The 21,388-nt window shown below is 44.3% G+C and overlaps 2 protein-coding genes across 10 annotated transcripts in view; one reads left to right on the top strand and one right to left on the bottom strand.

Moving 5' to 3' along the window:
• ripk1l (receptor (TNFRSF)-interacting serine-threonine kinase 1, like) overlaps positions 1–21,388 on the top strand; it is a 74,508-nt gene that overhangs the window by 45,278 nt on the left and 7,842 nt on the right. For 2 of the 4 annotated variants that reach the window (XM_043719458.2, XM_043719461.2), the window contains 3 exons: positions 4,476–4,577; positions 9,212–9,367; positions 11,602–11,896. In XM_043719458.2, coding sequence (XP_043575393.2) covers positions 4,476–4,577; positions 9,212–9,367; positions 11,602–11,879 — 536 coding nt within the window. In that variant the 3' untranslated portion in view covers positions 11,880–11,896. Of the gene's footprint in view, positions 1–4,475; positions 4,578–9,211; positions 9,368–11,601; positions 11,897–12,469; positions 12,811–15,476; positions 17,692–21,388 lie in introns of those variants that run through there. The other 2 variants (XM_043719459.2, XM_043719460.2) reach the window with 2 other exon arrangements.
• Positions 18,668–21,388, bottom strand: part of LOC122564496 (serpin B6-like) — a 39,544-nt gene continuing 36,823 nt past the window's right edge. For all 6 annotated transcript variants that reach the window (XM_043719464.2, XM_087978512.1, XM_087978513.1 and 3 more), the window contains one exon: positions 18,668–19,199. In XM_043719464.2, coding sequence (XP_043575399.2) covers positions 18,795–19,199 — 405 coding nt within the window. In that variant the 3' untranslated portion in view covers positions 18,668–18,794. The remainder of the gene's footprint in view (positions 19,200–21,388) is intronic.

Genomic DNA, 21,388 nt, shown 5'->3' with positions numbered 1-21,388 from the left:
GACCCCAGAACAGAACCCGTCTGCAACTCGGGAATTGCGTGTGTATGGTAATTAAATGGTTACTGATATTTGTTGAACCTGGACAGAAAGTCTGCATTAGTGCTGCTGGGTCTTCAGAAGTCTCATTTCATGAGCTATTTGGCACAGAAGCAGGCCATATAACCCAACCAGTCCATGCCAGAGTTCACGCTCCACTCAAGCCACCCTCTGTCTTTTCTCATTATTGTAACAGCCATCATTTATATAAATTATTTGGATGTGAATATAGGAGGCATAGTTAATACATTTGCTGATGACACCAAAATTCATGGTGTAGTGGAAAGTGAAGAGGGTTACCTCAGTGCACAATGGGACCTTGATCAGATGGGCTGATGGACCAAGGAGTGCCAGGTGGAGTTTAATTTAGATAAAGGTGAGGTACTGTGTTTGGAAAGGCAAATCAGGACAGGACTGATACACTTAATGGGGAAGTCCTGGAGAGTGCTGCCGAACAAAGAGACCTCGGGCTGCAGGTGCATAGGTCCTTGAACGTGAAATCGCAGGTAGATAGAATTTGGTACGCTTGCCTTTATTGGTCGGTGCATTGAGTGTAGAAGTTGGGATTTCATACTGCGACTGTACAGCACAATGGTTAGGCCGCTTTTGGAATACTATGTTCAATTCTGGTCTCCCTGCTGTTGGAAGAATGTTACGAAACTTGAAAGGTGTCAGAAAAGATTTATGAGAATGTTGCCAGGGTTGGAGGGTTTGAGCTGAAGGGAGAGGCTGAACAGGCTGGGGCTGTTTTTCCCCGTCTCATAAGGTTTAAGGTGAGAAGGGAAAGATTTCAAGAAGATCAAAGGGACAATTTATTTTGTGCAGAGGGTGGTACATGTATGGAATGAGCTGCCAGAGGAAGTGTTGGAGGCTGGTACAATTATAACATTTAAAAGGCATCTGAGTGGGTATATGGATAGGAAGGGTTTAGAGGGATATGGGCCAAATGCTAGCAAATGAGTCTAGATCTATTTAGGATATCTGGACAGCTTGGATGAATTGGACTGAGGGGTCTGTTTCCGTGCTGTACATCACTGTGACTCTAATCCCTTTGCCCTGATATTACTGAGCAACAGCCCCTTAAATGTGACCACTTCAACCGTGCCACAACACTTTCTCTAGTTTATTCTGAAGTTTCCATTGGATTTGTTGGTGATTGTCTTACATTGATGGCGTCTAATTATGCTCTTCCCTCAAGAGGAGCGATTCTCTCTGTATTCACTCAAAGCCTTTCATAACTTTGAAGATCTCAAATAAGTCACCCCTCCGCCCTTTTCTTCAAGAGAGTATCTTCATAACTTTAAGAGTACAACAGCACAAATGAAGTATGATGCAATGTCAGTTCTCAAATTTATTCCAAAGCAAACCTTACCAAGTTAAAAATTCCTATGTAAAACGGAATGCATGGAAAACAATTGGTGATTTCCCCCAGTATCAATATCCTTGGAGTGGGGGATTCACAGGCCTGCAGCTGTTTCCTACGTTCTTAAATCTCCCTCAAAAGAAGCGCCAGAGGATTGGAGTGAACTGGACGAGTCACTATAAATACAAGGGCTACAAGAGCAGGCTGGGAGTACAGCACCAGGTAGCTCACCTCCTGACCCCACCCAAAACCTGTCCATCATCTACAAGGCACAAGTCTGGAGTGTGTTGGAATACTCCCCACTTGCCTGGATGAGGGCAGCTCCAACAACACTGAAGAAGCTCAATACCAGCCAGGTGCACCCAGCCTGATTGGTACCTCATCCACCACCTTCGGCATTCACTCCCTCCACCATCAATGTGCAGTGGCAGTGGTGCTACCATCTTATATAATACACTGCTCCAACTTACCTTTGTCAGCACCTTCCAAAGCTGTGACCACCTCCACCTAGAAAGATAGGGGCAGCAGATTCATGGGAACACTGGCTACAGGTTCCCCTCCAAGCCACAAACCATGCTGCCCTGGAGAGATATCACCGTTTCTTGGCTGTCACAGGGTCAAAATCCAGAAACTTGCTCCCTGACAGTATTGTGGGTGTACCTCCACCATATGCAGCGTTTCAAATAGGCAGCTTGCCACCATTTCCTCCACAGCAACTAACGATGGCCAACAAAAACTAGCCAGTTAGAAAACAGACATCCAATGAGCGGTTTTTTTTTAAAAAATCAACTTGTGTCACCATTAGTTTAAAAAGAAAGGTCATGGAAATGCATGGAAATGGAGAGACAGAGCTTTAAATTATAGTCAAACTGTAATAGCACTGTTACTGATCTGTTAGACTGTTAAATCCATTACATGAAATCCCAACTCTTTTATATACTGTCAACCCCATCCGAGATTGAAATATGTTTGTCAACCCTCTTTCATTTTTCAGTGGTTATAACTCAATTTTTTGCTCAAGAAACACCTGCAAGAATGAAATTACATGTACACAAAACACATGGTGGGAGTGAGGCCGCTGGTTAATCCGCATCAAAGGGTATTTATATTGCACCTTTCACAACCTTTAGACAACCCAGAATCCCTGCTCCTTGTATTAAGATGTATTTCCTTTTGGGGAGCACTATTTGTTTCAAGTCCCATTTCCACAAGTTTGTGAATTTGCTGGAGCTGTCAATCTCCACCATTCTTTGGGCAAATAGAAAGACTTTGACAGTATGTGTAGCAAATGAATTCTCATATAATCCAGGCCAATGTTTTCGCCACAGCAAACACTTTTTATTTGGCCATTTATATCATTTATGGCATCTTCCTGTGTACACATGGCTGTTCGGTTTGCTTACAGAACACCGGTCATTGCACATGTAAAGTGATTTGTGTATAAGCTATTTTCGGGCATTCCTGATAAAAATTACTGTACAAAGCCAATTTTTTAAACCCATAAAACACTGTACGTGGATTCTTTTTCTTGCTTTTCATGTAACTGTGTAACCATTTAACACCCCTATTTTCACTGTAGCCCCTGCTCCTCTTGTTTCTGCTGGCTCAGGATAGCTGTGTGGTTATGCCAGGGGGATCTGCTAGGCAGAACTTACTGGTATAAACAGTTGAAAGATGCCAACAGACTGAGCGGTCCATTTGGTACGTGTTGCTGCGGATCAGTATCTGGGGGTGGGCACAAAGGGAATGGAGAGAGTGAGGAACTGGGCGGGAAGTGGATTTGATGTGGGTCATCAGTCATGATCTTACTGAATGGTCGAATGGACTTAAGGTGCCCTCTGGCCATTTCCTAATCCAGTTTTATTTTATATTAAAAAATGGCGCTTTTCTTTGGGAAAAAAAAGTATTCTGGTCATGTTGTCTTCACTGGCTCAGGTAACATTTATTGCCCGTCCCTAATTGCCATTGAGAAGTTATGTTAGAGACAAAAGAAAACTGCAGATGTTGGAATCCAAGGTAGACAAGCAGCAGGCTGGAAGAACACAGCAAGCCAGACAGCATCAGGAGAAGTCAACGTGAAGAAGGGTTACACCCAAAACATTGATTCGGAGATGCTGGTGTTGGACTGGGGTGTACAAAGTTAAAAATTACACAACACCAGGTTATAGTCCAACAGGTTTAATTGGAAGCACTAGCTTTCGGAGCATCACTCCCTCATCAGGTGATTGTGGAGGGCACAGTTTTAAGGCACAGAATTTATAGCAAAAGTTTACAGTGTGATGTCACTGAAATTATTCATTGAAAAATACCTTGATTATCTGTTGAGTCTTTCATCTGTTCGAATACCATGATAGTTTCACTTCTTTCATGTATGAATCACATAACTAGACAATATGTTGTCTCGCTAACACCAATTGTTACAGTTAACCTGAGAATGCAACTTTTCAAAAAAAAAGTTGCACTTCTTTTATGTGTAAATCACAAAACCATCATGGTATTCGAACAGATGAAAGACTCAACAGATAATCAAGGTATTTTTCAATGAATAATTTCAGTGACATCACACTGTAAACTTTTGCTATAAATTCTGTGTCTTACAATTGTGTCCTCCACAACCACCTGATGAAGGAGCAGTGCTCCGAAAGCTAGTGCTTCCAATTAAACCTGTTGGACTATATAACCTGGTGTTGTGTGATTTTTAACCGGAAACATTGACTTCTCCGCCTCCTGATGCTGCCTAGCTTGCTATGTTCTTCCAGCCTCCTGCGTATCTACTTATGTGGCAGGCTCCTTTTATGAAGTGAAATTGTAATACTTGGTAAATTAGTCTGAGTTAAGAATGGCTAACCTTAGTTAGTGCGCTGCTTTATCAGTGAACTGTCCAAATAACGCATTTAAACATTTGATGGTATTGATGTCAAAAGCTTGGTATTAAATATTTTATTCCCTGATTACCGGTAACATTTACTGTAATGTTTGGGCGCATTGTTCCTCATAACCAAAATAATGGTGTATTTACAAGCTGACGGTCTCCCAAGTTATTCAGAATCTGTTGCTGTTTTTGTTTCATGTTCAGGAAATAAGAGTGAATCCAGTAACTACATTGGGAATGTTCTTCATAATCTTCCAAATCAGCTGGTGCGGACAGAAACCAACAAGATCAGTTATTTTGGCCAAGGTAAGGCTTTGATTCAAATCGTAGTCATTACCATCTGACACAGGGAGCTGAGATAATGACAAACCCATTCTATGTTCAATGTAAGAAACAGAATTGTTTGCCATGGCAGAATGTGGAAAGCCGCTGGACAATCTGTAAAATTTAGCTCAGAGCTGACCATGCCTTTTTTTGTGCGTGTGTATGTGTGTGCTGCTGTACAGAGTGTTAAGGAGTGAACTATAACATGATCCAAGAGTTAGCTGTAAAATTAGCACGGTGGCTCAGTGGTTAGCACTGCTGCCTCACAGCACCAGGGTCCCAGGTTCGATTCCAGTCTCAGGCAACTGTCTATGTGGAGTTTGCACGTTCTCCCAGTGTCTGCGTGGGTTTCCTCTGGGTGCTCCAGTTTTCTCCCACAGTCCAAAGATGTGCAGGTCAGGTGAATTGGCCATGTTAAATTGCCCATAGTATTAAGTACATTAGTCAGAGGGAAATGAGACTGGGTGGGTTACTCTTCGGAGGGTCGGTGTGGACTTGTTGGGCCAAAGGGCCTGTTTCCACGCTGTAAGAAATCTAATCTTAAAAAAAAACACAGTGGAAACTGAGCAACTAGGGAAGGTGGAAAATCAATCCCTCCGATATCCCTGCTGCACGTCATAAGGTGATTAAAGAGAAGCATTAGATGGTGGAAGTCTAAGACTAGGCTTATGCTGGAATGATCATGGAATTTCAGGATTGGTATCATTTTACGGAAATGGAGGCCGGTTAAACAATGCTTTAATTTTACAATGCGCACTCTTGTTTTCAAATCACTCTGTGGCCTTGCCACCCTCTATCTCTGTGTATTCCTCCAGCCCAACAATATTGAAATACCCATTCCTTAATTCTATCCTCTCCTTATTTCAATTGCTCAGAAACCAGGGTCCAAAGTTCTGGAATTCCCTCCCGAACCCCTCCTTCTCTCAACCTTCACTTTCCTCTTTTAAGACACTTCTTAAACTGTCACAAAGATCAGTTTTATATTGGGTCATCTGCCTTACTATTTCCAAGGTGCCATTTCTGGTTTCACAGTGCCCCCCCTGTGAAGTGTCTAGGATGTTATTACATTAAAGAGTTTATAAAAATGCACATTTTTTTTTGTAATAATGTCATGACACAAGAGTGCCACAATGTGGCGCCACATAGTCTGGACAGATTGGTTTAGCTCAGTTGGGCAAGTTCCCAGATCTCAGCCATTGGAAATGAGAAGGAGGCACGGAGTGGAACGAGGCAGTGCATTTAACAATCAACGTTCACGTCTTAGCAGCAAGGTCCCTGGCTGGTCAATTCGAAAGGGGAGGCAATAGAGAAGGAAACAAAATGAGGTTATAAGCACACAAAACTGGGAGTGATCCCTTTCTGAGGGAGCTGGGACTTGCTTCTATATTTAACATTGTCAGGGGAGAAAAGATTAATAAAAACTAACAGGTCCGGCAGCATCTGCGGAGAAAGAAACAGAGTTAACGCCTCGAATCTTCTTCGGAGCTTCAGAGTCATACCAGACTTGAATCATTAACTCTGTTCCTTTATCCACAGATGTTACTGAGTTTCTCCAGTTTTCTCTGTGCATGTTTCATAAAATTGTAATATATAGATATTTTCTAATCAGCCTGTTCAGAGACATACCTCTGGAGCAGGTGGGAGTTGAACCCTGCATCCTCTGGCTCAAAGGTAGGAACACTATCACTGTGCCACTACAACCACAAGGTGTCTATGTATTTAACATCATGCCCTTTAAAACCTTTTGGGAACCATTGCTCAGCAGTAATTTGTTCTAGTTTGGCCAATTATTGACCTAAGTTAAAGGATCACTGTACGCATCGGGACATGAGACTGGTTCTCAAAGATGGAGCACCATCGAAACATAGAAAATAGGAGCAAGAGGAAGCTGTTCTGCCTTTCGAGCCTGGTCATGTGATACAATCATGGCTGATGATCCAACTCAGTAATATACTGTTCAGGCTTTGCCCCAAACCCTTTGATCCCGATAGCCTTAAGAACCCATACGTGTCTCTTTCTTGGAAACAATAGAAGGCCTCCCAGTACTGAAGGAGCAGCAAGCTGCCTTCTCATTCAGAGAGAATCTCTATCTTGACCTTACTTCTCAAAGACTTAGCAGTCATAGAGTCATAGAGATGTACAGCATGGAACCAGTCTTTTCAGTCCAACCTGTCCATGCCGACCAGATATCCCAACCTAATCTAGTCCCACCTGCCAGCACCCGGCCCATATCCCTCCAAACCTTTCCTATTCATATACCCATCCAAATGCCTCTTAAATGTTGCAATTGTACCATCCTCCACCACATCCTCTGGCAGCTCATTCCATACACGTACCACCCTCTGCGTGAAAAAGTTGCCCCTTACGTCTCTTTTATAGCTTTCCCCTCTCACTCTAAACCCTCTAGTTCTGGACTCCCCCCACCCTAGGAAAAGACTTTGTTTATCCTATCCATGCCCCTCGTGATTTTATAAACCTCAATAATGTCACCCCTCAGCCTCCGACGCTCCAGGGAAAACAGCCCAAACTTACTCAAACTCTCCCTATAGCTCAAATCCTCTAACCCTGGCAACATCCTTGTAAATCGTTTCTGAACCCTTTCAAGTTTCACAACATCTTTCCGATAGGAAGGAGACCAGAATTGCACGCAGTATTCCAACAGTGGCCTTACCAATGTCCTGTACAGCCGCAACATGACCTCCCAACTCCTGTACTCAATACTCTGATTAATAAAGGAAAGCATACCAAACGCTTTCTTCACTATCCTATCTACCTGCGACTCCACTTTCAAGGAGCTATGAACCTGCAGTCCAAGGTCTCTTTGTTCAGCAACACTCCCTAGGACCTTACCATTAAGTGTATAAGTCCTGCTAAGATTTGCTTTCCCAAAATGCAGCACCTCGCATTTATCTAAATTAAATCCATCTGCCACTTCTCACCCATCGACCCATCTGATCAAGATCCCATTGTAATCTGAGGTAACATTCTTTGCTGTCCATTCCACCAATTTTGGTGTCATCAGCAAATTTAGTAACTATATATCTTATGCACACATCCAAATCATTTATATAAATAACGAAAAGTAGAGGACCCAGCACCGACCCTTGTGACACTCCACTGGTCACAGGCCTCCAGCCTGAAAAACAACCCTCCACCACCACCCTCTGTCTTCTACCTTTGAGCCAGTTCTGTATCCAAATGGCTAGTTCTCTCTGTATTCAATGAGATCTAACCTTGCAAACCAGTCTCCCATGGGGAACCTTGTCGAACGCCTTAGTGAAGTCCATATAGATCACATCTACCGCACTGCCCTCATCAATCCACTTTGTTACTTCTTCAAAAAACTCAATCAACATCTGATCAGGTCCTGGGGATATATCTATTTTTATGCGTTTCAAGACATCCAGGACATCCTCCTTTGTAATGTGGACATTTTTCAAGATGTCACCATCTATTTCCCAACATTCTAAATCTTCCATGTCCTTCTCCAAAGTAAACACTGGTGCAAAATACCTGTTTAGTATCTCCCCATCTTCTGCAGCACCACACAAAGGCTGTCTTGCTGATCTTTCAGTGGCCCTATTCTCTCCCTTGTTACTCTTTTGTCCCTAATGTATTTGTAAAAACCCTCTGAATTCTCCAGTTAGGTCACTATTGTAGTGGGGAAGCCAGACAATTTGGAGCTGGGGTGCAAAGGTTGCCTGAGGTACTGCTGGCCTCGTTCCCGATGCCTTGGGAACACAGTGATTGGAGAATTAATCATTTTCAAGCAATTGTCCTTTACAATCCCTATCGGGCAAAAGGCGTCATTGAGTTTGCACCGACTCTCCAAAGACCATCCCACCGTAAACCTGTAACCCTGCATTTCCCATGGCCAAACCACCTAACCTGCACATCCCTGGACACTATGGACAATTTAGCATGGCCAATCCATCTAACCTGAACATCTTTGGATTGTGGGAGGAAACCAAGGTACCCAGCAGAAACCTACACAGACACAGGGAGAATGTGCAAACTCCACACAGACAGTCACCCGAGGTGGAATTGAGCCCAGGTCTATGGCGCTGTGAGACAGCAGTGCTAATCACTGAGCCACTGTGCCACTTTAATTCCTATGAAATGATTCCGCTTGGAGATGGGCACTCTGCCTGCAGGAAAATTGCCCTGGAGATCAAACAAGCCACAGTCATTCACTCATATCACCCACTCCCCTTTCAAGTCTGTGCTTAACTATATCAGGAGATAAAACTCCTGGTCACATTGTTTAATCTAAAACAACTGCAAAGACAAGTAAGTTTCTTGCTTCAGTAACGAAAATTGCTGGAAAAGCTCAGCAGGTCTGGCAACATCTGTGAAGAGAAATCAGAGTTAATGTTTCGGGTCCAGTGACCCTTCCTCAGAACTGATGAAGTATCCTCAGAGCTGAAACATTAACTCTGATTTCACTTCACAGATGCTGTCAGTCCTGTTGAGCTTTTCCAGCAATTTCTGTTTCTGCTTTTATTTCTGATTTCCAGCATTCACAGTTCTTTTAGTTTGTATTAAGTCTCTTGCTTAACTGTGTATTCCTAAAGAGGGATTGTATGTTCTTATCAAATGTCATTTCTTTCTTTAAGAAGGTACAGCGAACATCTCCATAGGCGAGGCTAGGGGAGTTCAGATTGGCAACAATAACACTATGAATATTGGAAAACAGGTTTTCAACACGAAAAAAAAGAATGGCTCCAAAGTTTCCAGGCAGATACAAAGTGCTCAGCAATTGAATATTGTCGGTAAGTCAGAATTTTGTGCTTGCAGGTAAATCAATTCACTGCCAATTGTTGCAGAGGAAGAAAGTGCAGTTCAGTCAACATTGGTGCACATTTGAGGTAGTAACAGCTCAGTATTGGAACTAACTGAGAAGACACCTACGGAATGCACAAATGCGCAGGTCAACATGAAAATTTGGGAAATTCCGTTCAAAATGCCTTGTTCATTCAAAAGCTCCTCAGTACCAGAATTTCACCAAGTGACACAGCATTCAGGTAAACCAAAGGTGTGAAATTGCTGCACGTGAGAATCATTGGATTCTCACTGAACACTCCAGAACAAAAAAATGAGTTCTTGGTCTTTCACTGACATTTTAGTGATTTAATAATCTTAACTACTGCCACAAAGCCCCTCTCCCCCTGAAAACATAACGTGGAGGTGCTGATATTAGACTGGGATGGACAAAGTCAAAAGTCACACAACACCAGGTTATAGTCCAACAGGTTTATTTAAAGTCACAAGCTTTCAGAGCACTGCCCCTTTGTCAGGTGATGAAACAGCAGCACTTCGAAAAGCTTGTGATTTTAAATAAACCTGCTCGACTATAACCTGGTGTCATGTGACTTTTGACTTTGTCTGAAAACATACTTTTACAAGCCGGGAGAATTGTTCTTGGAACTATATTAAAAGAAACATGATTAAACTTCTGTATTTTTGTTTTCTATATCATTTATCTCTCTTCCTTAATCCTATCTTTCTTTGCCTCTCATTGGAACATATCTCCATTGGTGCAACCTTTTGAATCAGCCCTGGTGCAGAGACTGAGGTCGAGTGGTCAAGCCTAAGGAGTTGGGTTTTTTTTGGATTTGGAGAGTAGATTGATAGCTTGCGCATGTATTTTTATATCTTGTATAAAACCCGTATTCTCAACATCTCACTGCCCCATTCCCAGTTACTGAGTCTTTTCTCCAATAATTCATCTCCAATAATTCACCATGTGCTGATTTCTGTTCCTCTACCGACACCACAACTGAAGAAACCTTGCTTGCAAATGTACAAAGTAGGCGCAATTGTAGCCCATTCGGCCTGTCCTATTCTGATATTCAATAAGATCTGTCTGTTTGGAATTCCACATTCCCTTCTTCCTCTGCTAAATCTTTTACCCCATGCCTAACAAAAATCGATTCACCTCTCTCTTAAAACTATTAATTCCAGCGTCTGCTGCCTTCTGAGGCAGAGAGTTCCAATATTGTATTACCCTCCAAAGGGAAGAACCATTCTCCTTCTCTCTGTCACAAAAAGGTGACTTGTAATTTTAAAACAGTGCCCCCTAGGTCTGACCTCCTACACAAGAGCAAATATCCTTTCCATGTCACCTGGTCAACACCAGTTAGGATCTTACACGTGCCAATCAGGTCACCCCTCACTCTTCTAACCACCAGTGGAAACAAGCCCAGTCTGTCCAACTCATCCTGATAAGACTTAAAATTGCACTGAATATAACAAATATCAAAACAACTCAGCAATGCCTGTGTGATAATAATCTATAATGTGTGTTTCTGACTGTGTCTCTTATCGGAGTTATGGACAGCCCATCTAGGCTTTGACTGCATACTGAGTAATGCCTGCCTCCCCCCCCCCCAAACCCCATGGAGATATGTTCCAAAAGGAGGCAAAGAAAGATAGGAGTAATGAAGAGAGATAAATGACATAGAAAACACAAATACATTCCCACACATGCACGCATGCATACACACACACAATCCCTAGCTCTATCACTGGAGCCTGGCAGATTTATTTCACTCAAATGTCCCTCCTTCTCGTGGAGATCTAGTTCCTCCCCACCAGCAAAAAGTTGCAGTGCTGGAAAAACTCTGCAGCATCTGTGGGGAGGTCAAGTTGTGGCTAAGGGCAGGGGGGAGGGGTGTTAGGTACTGGGATTAGGGTGAGGCGACATGTTTTGACCCCTGGCATTAGAGGTGGGAACATAAGTGAATGGTTAGAATGTTGGCTTGTGTGACAGACTGGGCTGTGTTCACAACTCTATGTAGTTTCTTATCATCCTGGGCAGAGCATTGCTGTACCAGGCCTGATGCATCCAGATAGAATGCTTTCTGTGATGCTTCTGTAAAAATACATGCTCTTTCACCACTCTTAGTGCAATGTAAATTTTTTTTTTCCTACAGTTTTGCTTCTCTTTGAGTGCCATTGAAGAACGTGGCACTGATTTTGCTTTTTCTCTCTCCTCCATTCTCAGACAACACTCCAGTTCAAGAATCTCACCTGGACCTGCTGCGGGGAGAGTTGGGCAAAGATTGGAAACACTGTGCTCGTAAGCTGGGCTTCAGAGAGTCCGAAATCGACGAGATTGATCATGATTATGAAAGGGACGGATTGAAGGAGAAAGTTTACAAAATGCTACACAAATGGCAAATGAAAGAAGGATCCAAAGGTGCCAGCCTTGGCAAGCTTGCCCAAGCCCTTTCTTCATGTCACAGATATGACCTGATTCGCAGTTTGCAGAACTGCATCTAAGTTTATTCCGTTTGAAGGTAAGGATCTGTTTGAAGCTGGACCTGACTCTTTGGTGTCATATTTGACGCCGAAATGAGTTTCTGGTCACATACCTTACTATCACTGAGACGGCCTATTTCCACCTCTGAAACATTCATTGATTCCTATCCTCTCTCAGCTCACTCGCAACTTGCCAATACCTTTGTCATCTCCAGACTTTTCCAATCCCAACATTCTTCTGACCAGCCTTCAACTTCCGACCCTCTGCTGTCTAAATGTGCATCGATGCCCCTTCATTTAACACCCCTGCCTTCGCTGACTCTCACTGGTTTCTAGTTAAGAAACACCTAATTTGTGAAATCTCAGTCTTTGCTTTTGCCCAGTCTGTGATAACGGATTGACGTTGGTAGAACCATCCCATACTGCTCCACTGTTGCAGAGACTGAGGTCTTGTGGTTAAGCCTAATGAGTTGGGACCTTTTTGATTTGCAGGGAAGAATGATTGCTCGTGTGTGTATTTTTATATCGTTCATAAATCTAAAATGCATTTCTGTTCTCAAACTGCTTAAACATTTTTGACATATTTTGCTCGCCTTCCCTTTCCTCTGCAGATGCCAGTAATGAAGTTTGGTGGCATTTTGTAACAAGCCCCAGTTTAAGGCCTCGTTCCTTTTGGACACATTCTCAATGATGTTGTGCCTTTGAAATGAAGACACTGATCCTCAAAAATGTCTTCATAAGATCATCGAGCCAAATGTAGCTTCACTTTCACATTGCCCCTTCTTGTGGCCCATCTCGCTGCCCGGCTCCCTCATCATTATCTCACCCATCACCACAGAGGGGGGATAGTAGATGGCTGTATGTATGATTGAAGGCTGGCATCCTGTGATGTACAACAGGGTCAGTGCTGGGTCCCATGTTGTTCACGATGCGTGTATATATAAACAAGTAAGAGGACAATCTGAGGGAGGGTGGGGGGGAGAGTTTGTAAATTTGTGGATGACATGAAGATTGGCCGGATGTTGACTGTGAGGAAGAACGTTACAGGAAGAACTAGACCAGTTGGGTCAGGTGGGCAGATCAATGGCAGATGGAATCGAACCCTGAGAGGTGTGAGGTGCTGCACTTTGGAAGAAGGAACAAGACAAGGGAGTACTCAATGCATGGCAAGATAATAGGAAGCTCAGAGGAATCTTGGGATACTTGTCCACATATCCCTGAAGGCAGCAGGACAGGGTAATACAGGTAGACGATTCTTTATCCAAAATTGTCGGGACCAGCTGTTTTTCAGAATTTGGAATTTTTCAAATTTCAGAATAAGTGACCGTTTGATGGTGAAATATTTTAAAAATCTTACCAGAGGAGCAGACTTACTAATTAAAACAGGCCTTGAGAGAGTATTGAGGCCTGCCGGTGCTGGGCCAAGCCCCCCATGTCGCATCTGAGTCCCACACATCAAGTGGGTGTCGACCTGGCTTAACTGTTTGCATGGAGAAAGTGAGAACTGCAGATGCTGGAGGTCAGAGCTGAAAATGTGTTGCTGGAAAAGCGCAGCAGGTCAGGCAGCATCCAAGGAGCAGGAGAATCGACGTTTCGGGCATGAGCCCTTCTTCAGGAATGAGGAAAGTGTGCTAAGTGGGCTAAGATAAAAGGTAGGGAGGAGGGACTTGGGGGAGGGGTATTGGAAATGCGATAGGTGGAAGGAGGTTAAGGTGAGGGTGATAGGCCGGAGTGGGGGTTGGGGTGGAGAGGCCAGGAAGAAGATTGAAGGTTAGGAAGGTGGTGCTGAATTCGAGGGTTGGGACTGAGACAAGGTGGGGGGGAGGGGAAATGAGGAAACTGGTGAAATCCGAGTTCATCCCTTGTGGTTGGAGGGTTCCTGGGCGGAAGATGAGGCGCTCTTCCTCCAGCCGTCGTATGGTTTGGCGATAGCAACACGACCAGCTGGAGGAAGAGCGCCTCATCTTCCGCCTAGGAACCCTCCAACCACAAGGGATGAACTCAGATTTCTCCAGTTTCCTCATTTCCCCTCCCCCCACCTTGTCTCAGTCCCAACCCTCAAACTCAGCACCACCTTCCTAACCTGCAATCTTCTTCCTGACCTCTCCGCCCCCACCCCCACTCCGGCCTATCACCCTCACCTTATCACCCTCACCTTAACCTCCTTCCACCTATCGCATTTCCAATGCCCCTCCCCCAAGTCCCTCCTCCCTACCTTTTTATCTTAGCCTGCTTGGCACACTTTCCTCATTCCTGAAGAAGGGCTCATGCCCAAAACGTCAATTCTCCTGCTCCTTGGATGCTGCCTGACCTGCTGCACTTAACTGTTTGCATGCCAAGCAACCTTGTTAATGAGAAGAAAAAGCTTCACAAAAAAACCTTTTGGATTTCAGAGCTTTTCGGATTTTGGAACTTCGGATAAAGGATAGTCTATCTGTAATTGTTTCAGAAGAGATACAGGACACTTGCCTTTATTAGTCGTGGCATAGATTATAATAGCAGGGAAGTTCTGTTGGAGCTGCACAGGACTTTGTTTAGGCCACAGCTGGAGCACTGTGTGCAGTTCTGGTCACCGCACTATAGGAATGATGGGATTGCACTGGAAGGGACGCAGAGGAGATTCACCACAATGTTGCCTGGGATGGGGCAGGTCAGATATGAAGGATAGGCTCAGGTTGTTTACTCAGAGCAGAGAAGGTTGACAGTGGACCTGACTGAGGTGTGTAAGTTAATGAGGGGCATGGACAGGATGGATAGAAAGCAGGAGCATAATTTTAAGGTGAAGGGCAGGAGATATAGTGGAGATTTGAGGGAAAATGTTTGCACCCAGATGGTGGTGAGGACCTGGAATGCACTGCCTGGGAGGGTAGTAAAGGCAGAAAACCTCAGCTTTTAAGAAGTTCCTGGAAGAGCACTTGAGAATAATCAAGGCTATGGGGCAAGTGCTGTAATATGGGATTAATGTAGACAAATTGGTGTAGACCCGATGAGCTGAACAGCTGTTCTGTGCTATATGACACAGGCGACTGACTGTGTGGAGTTTGCACGTTCTCCCCGTGTCTGCGTGGGTTTCCTCCGGGTGCTCCGGTTTTCTCCCACAGTCCAAAAATGTGCAGATCGGGTGAATTGGCCATGCTAAATTGCCTGTAGTGTTAGGTAAGGGGTAAATGTAGGTGTATGGGTGGGTTGCGCTTCGGCGGGGCGGTGTGGACTTGTTGGGCCGAAGGGCCTGTTTCCACACTGTAAGTAATCTAATCTAATCTAATCTAAATGACTCTCACTCTCACTCTCACTCTCTCTCTTAATATATTCCTCGTTCACTCACTGCCCTGTTCCCTGAGTGAGACAGAGCAACAACAGGAACACAATAATGGTATCAACAGTGACGTTAAGCAACATCAATTTCTTATTTGAGTGCAGGTTGTGAGGAGATTGTATTTACTTTGAAATTGTACCATGGCCTCATCCCTCATTTTCTCTGTAATTTTCTCCAGTCCCACCACCCTCAAAGATCTGCTCACTCTATTCTAAAAACTTGAGCATCCCTGTTTTTAACTGTTGTATCATTGGAGGCCCCGCGCTATAGAATTCCTTCTCTGCTTCTCTTTCCTCCTTTAGGACAATCAACAAAAATCCTCCCACTCATGTTCGAAAATCCTGTGAAGTGCCTTCAGATATTTTTACTACATTCAGGGTGTTATATAAGTGCTTATTGCGGGATGGCTGCTGGTATGGTCATGGAATACATTAAGACTTGCCTTGCTGTTTCAGTGTCAAAACCCTTGAAGGTATTCAGCTTTTAATAGCTCTTTGGATCCTGAACTTTTACGGTGTTTGGCTTTGATATGGAGAAATGGTGAATAGTTTGATCTATTGTATAGAGGTGGAAGTGTATATCAAGAATGTGAATGTCATTTTTTATTTGAGCAGTGGCCTGACCCATGAAAATATGGGGAGGTGACACTCTGACTCATCATGGGCAGTGCAAATTCTGGGCTGTTCATCAATGTTCGGTACTTACTGGCGTTTGAAGTTAGTGTGGGCCTGACTTTGAGCACAGCCTCTTCCCTCAGCCTACACAGGCCAGACGACAAGCATCTTGACTCCACCCCCCCCCCTCCAGGATTGAGGTCTAAGCTGTGGGCTTCATTGGCAGCAGCCTAGACCTGGGAATTGGGGGGAGAAGGAGTTGGCGTTAGTCCTGCTCCTGGTTTCACGGATTTTTTTGAAAAAGTAATCTAAATTGTCATCAGAACCAGATTATTAAAGCGTTAAAAAATGAGCAGAAGTGGGTCTTTCAATCCCTTTGCCATTCAATAAGGTCATGGCTATAATTTCTGCTTCAGTGCCACTGGAGAATCCTGCATTGTTCATCCATGTCTGTTATCGGACAATCTGCGCTTTACTGGCGCACCAACAGGTTTTAGGTCTTGAGGAATATTTCCCTTTTATAGACCCTTGACAGATGATCCCTGTGAATTTAGTAATGGGACATAGCTATTTTCTCAATAGCTAGCCAAAGCACTTATAACTACAAGTGTGCTGTCTCCTTACCCTTTCATAAATGACGCAATGGGTATGTCTCTCATATTCTGTCCCATTTATGAAAGGAAAAGATTGCGTGTTAGCAGGAAACCTGCCCGTAGCAGTTTAAAGATTATTGTGTGGGATAGCCAAGCCAAAAGGCTATCTTGCTTTCTAGTTCTTCCTCCCCAACACATTTTTCAAAAAAGAAATTAATTACTGTTAGGAAGTTCCATGTCTTTCTTGTATTTCCAACACATTCTTGGCTGGTCTCCAGAGTTCTCGCTTAAATAAACCTGAGCCCTTTCAAAAGTCTGCAGCCTGTGTCCAAACTTGTACCAAGTACTGTTCAGCCCTGGTCTCACTCACCTACATGGGTTCCTACTCAACAGCAACTTGGTTTTATAACTCTCAACCTAGTTTTCAAATCCCTCCATGTTGTTGTCCCCCTCTGTATCTCTCTCTAATCTCCTCCAGGATCTAATCTCCCACTTCTGGCCCCTTGACAATTCCCCAATGTTAATGGCTCCAATGTTGGCTTAAGCACTTGAACTTTTGCCCCGAACCCCACTGCTTCCTTTCCCTCCTCTAAAAGACCTCCTGAAATCAACCTCTTTGATCAAACTTTTCATCATCTGACCGAATATCTCATGCAGCTCAGTGACCAGTCTTGCTGCAGTTACATAGTGTCTTGGTGCATATTGTGCACAATTCAGACTTTCCCACCCAAGTAATATCCTATCCTTTCAGAAGCAGAGCAATGAAAATTCATTAATCTGCTTCTTGGGAAGAGGTGGAGGAGAAATTAAATTGAATGGGCTTGAACACTCTTTCTTGAATGTGGAGCTTTGAGAGGTGATCACTTTGAAACGCGCAACATTCTGAAAGGGCAGAGAGAGATCGATCCCCTAGCTTACTGATAAGGTAGTGGCCAGAGTGAGAATTGAAATGCTAACGTCTGAAATTGTTCACCCCCATAGAACTTTGAATGATCAACTATTGAGTGCATTTAAGACTGAGATCTGTAGAATTCTGGATTCTAACTGAATCAAGGGTTGGGTTGGGAGAGCTGACCTTGAAGATCAGCCATGATCCTATGGAATGGTGCAGTAAGACTGAGAGACTGATTGATTGATTGATTGGTACACCCTGCTTCTATTTCTTGTGGTAACCACATGAACTGATATTATTGTGTATTATGTATATATACTATTAATCAAGTCATTGGAATTTTTTTTAACAGTCACTGAATTCTAGATGGTTTTGTTCAAAATGTAATTGTTTGAAATACTTAAACATTTTAATGTGATATTTTATTACTTGATAAAATTAATTGATTTACACAGTAAAAACATACATTACTTACATTCTAACATGAAGACAGCTTTGAAGAGTTTTTCTCTGTTCTAGTTTGGATGGGTTAAAGTTTTACTCTCGTTTTGTGCAGATGGTTATTTAATTGGTCACAATCATCATAGAGCCATATAGATGGAAACACATCCTTTGATCCAACCAGTCCATGCAGAACACAATCCTAAACTAAACTCGTCCCATCTGGCCAATATCCCTCCAAACCTTTCCTCTTCATGTACTTATCCAAATGTCTTTTAAAAGTCGTAAGTGTACCCACATCCACCACTTCCTCAGGAAGTTCATTCCACATGCGAACCACTCTGTGTATAAAAAAAAAAAATGCCTCTCATGTCTTTTTTAGACCTCTCTCCTATCACCTTAAAAATATGCCCCCTAGTCTTGAAATCCACCATCCTAGAGAAAAGACAACTACACTAATCTGATCTATACTCATGATTTTATAAAGCTAAACCACAGAAAAAGGCCCTTTGGCCCATTCGGTTTGCACCACCTGACTATTCTAATTCCATTTTCCAGCACTTGGCCCATTGCCTTGTACAGCAGGTCAAGCAGATGACGAGTCCTGACTGAAACGTCGACTCTCCTGCTTCTCTGATGCTGCTTGACTTGCTGTGCTTTCTCTGACCTGAAACATCGACTCTCCCGTTCCTCTGAGACTGCTTGACCTGCTGTTCTTTTTCCAGCTCCACATTTTATCGAATCTGATTTTCCAGCATCTGCCATCCTCACTAATCTCCGTAGCCTTGTATGCTTTGGCATTGTAACAGCACATCTAAACACTTCTAAAGGTTATGAATATTTCTGCCTCTACCACCCTTATAGGCTGCATCATGATGTCCCAACTCCTATCAAACAAGCTGAGTAAGATTATGTGCAATTTAATAGCAAACTGAAATAACATATTTATCAGCCACTGTAAATGAACTTGTTTATAAATGATGTAAGATCTGATATTAACACAGACTTCGGTGCGTGGAACATTACAGCAAGTAGTTTTGAGTATTGGATGTTTTCTAGGGGGACATGTAAAAATTCTGGCTACGGCGATGAGAACTGGCCCAAAAATAAGGTGCTTTGAGTTTTATTGTGCCTGATGTAAAAGAGGAAAGGATGATCTGCTATAAATTCATCAACAGAGCTGAAACATCGAAACGACATGGTGGCCTCTGTGCTGGCTGCTGCTTCACTCCCTTCTTCATTCACTTCTACAAAGGACTTGTGAACGACATTGGACAAAGACAGGGAACATGTCCCTGTCATTCCCGAGAAATTGGCGCTTGTCCCATCGAAGGCCTCCGGCATTCCCATGGCAGAAAGCGTGGCCCTCAGGTCATAGCTTCCTTCCAGCTTGAATCTGGGCAGGTGGACAAGTGTTTCTGAAGGATCCAGGTTTTCCTCATTGGTCCATTTCGATAGATTGTCATACGTCAAACTCTTCAGCAGCTAGAAACGGAAAACAAATCGGCGCGATTAGAAATAAGGCAAGGGAAATATATTTCTGGTGGTGGGGTCCGTTTGTAGGTGGCGGAGAATAATGCGATATATATGGAGGTTGGTGGGGTGGAAGGTGAGCATCAGGAGGTTTCTTTCCTTTTTGTGTTTGGAGGTGTGGGGTTCGAGGATAGAGGTGCGGGAGTTGGAAGAGATGTGCTGGAAGGCATCATCAACCATGTGGAAGGGGAAATTGTGGTCTTTGAAGGCGGAGGCCATCTGATGTCTTCTGCGGTGGAACTGGTCCTCCTGGGAGCAGATGCAGCAGAGGCGGAGGAATTGGGAATAAGGGATAGCATTTTTACAGGAGGCAGGGTGGGAGGAGGTGTAGTCCAGGCAGCTGTGGAGTCGTTGGGTTTGTAGAAAATATCAGTGTTGAGTCGGTCACCTTTGATGGAGATTGAGAGGTCCAGGAAGGAGAGGGAGGTGTCTGAGATGGTGCAGATGAATATGTCAGGATGGAATGTGTTGGTGAAGTTGATGAACTGTCGAACTTCCTCGTGGGAGTACGAGGTGGCACCAATGCAGTCATCAATGCTCCAGATGAAAAGGGTAGCCATGGGCACCCGCACTGGCCCCAGCTATGCCTACCTCTTTGTCAGCTACTTGGAATAGTCTATCTTCTGCAGCTACATTGGCACCATTCGCCACCTCTTCCTCCGCTACATTGATGACTGCATCGATGCCACTTCATGCTCCCACAAGGAGGTTGAACAGTTCATCAACTTCACCAACACATTCCACCCCGACCTTAAATTCACCTGGACCATCTCTGACGCCTCCCTCCCCTTCCTGGACCTCTCCATCTCCATCAACTGTGACCAACTCAGCACTGATTATTTTCCACAAACCACCAACTCCCACAGCCACCTGGACTACACCTCCTCCCACCCTGCCTCCTGTAAAAATGCCATCCCTTATTCCCAATTCCTCTGCCTCTGTCACATCTGCTCCCAGGAGAACCAATTCCACCACAGAACACAATAGGTTATATTAGATTCTCTACAGTGTGGAAACAGGCCCTTCGGCCCAACAAGTCCACACCGCCCCTCCGAAGAGAAACCCACCCAAACCCATTCCCCTACCCTATATTTACCCCTGACTAACACACCTAACACTGTGGGCAATTTAGCATGGCCAATTCACTTGACCTGCACATCTTTGGATTGTGGGAGGAAACCGGAGTACGAGGAGGAAACCCACGCAGACACAGGGAGAATGTGCAAACTCCACACAGACAAGCGGGAATCGAACCCAGGACCGGATGCTGTGAGGCAGCAGTGCTAACCACTGAGCCACCGTGCCGCTCATAAGATGGCCTCCTTCTTGAAAGACTGCAATTTCCCCTCTCACGTAGTTGATGATGCCCTCCAGTGCATCTCATCCACTTCCCACACCTCCACCCTCGAACCCCATCCCTCTAACTGCAACAACGACAGAACCGCCCTGGTCCTCAACTTCCAGCCCACCAACCTCCATATACATCACATCATCCTCTGCCATTTTCGCCACCTACAAATGGACCCCACCAGCAGAGATATATTTCCCTCCCCACCCTATTCCCTTCGTGACTATGTCATCAGGTCCACACCCCCAACAACCCACCCTCCCCTCCCGGTACCTTCCCCTGCCACTGCAAGAATTTCAAAACCTGCACCCACACCTTCCCCCTCACCTCGCTCAAAGGCCCCAAAGGAGCCTTCCACATCCATCAAAGTTTCACCTGCACTTTCATACACGTCATTTATTGTATCCATTGCTCCCGATGCGGTCTCCTTTACATTGGGGAGACTGGATGCCTACTCGCAGAGCGCTTCAGAGAACATCTCCAGGACAACCCCACCATCCCATGGCCGAAATCTTCAACTCCCACTCCCATTCCGCTGAGAACATGCAGGTTCTGGGCCTCCTCCATCATCACTCTCTTACCACCCGACAGCTGGATGAAGAACACCTCATCTTCCGCCTCGGGACCTTCCAACCCCATGGCATCAATGTGGATTTCACCTGTTTCTTCATTTCCCCTCCCCCCAGTTCCAACCTTCCAGCTCAGCATTGCCCTCATGACCTGTCCTACATGACAATCTTCCTTCTGACCTATCCACTTCACTCTCCCCTCCGACCAATCACTTTTATCCCCA

The sequence above is a fragment of the Chiloscyllium plagiosum genome, unplaced genomic scaffold, assembly GCF_037043375.1.
Source record: "Chiloscyllium plagiosum isolate Xiang-an unplaced genomic scaffold, Cpla_swu_hap1 HiC_scaffold_34, whole genome shotgun sequence".
NCBI lineage: Eukaryota > Metazoa > Chordata > Chondrichthyes > Orectolobiformes > Hemiscylliidae > Chiloscyllium > Chiloscyllium plagiosum.
This window is presented reverse-complemented; position numbering and strand designations above follow the sequence as displayed.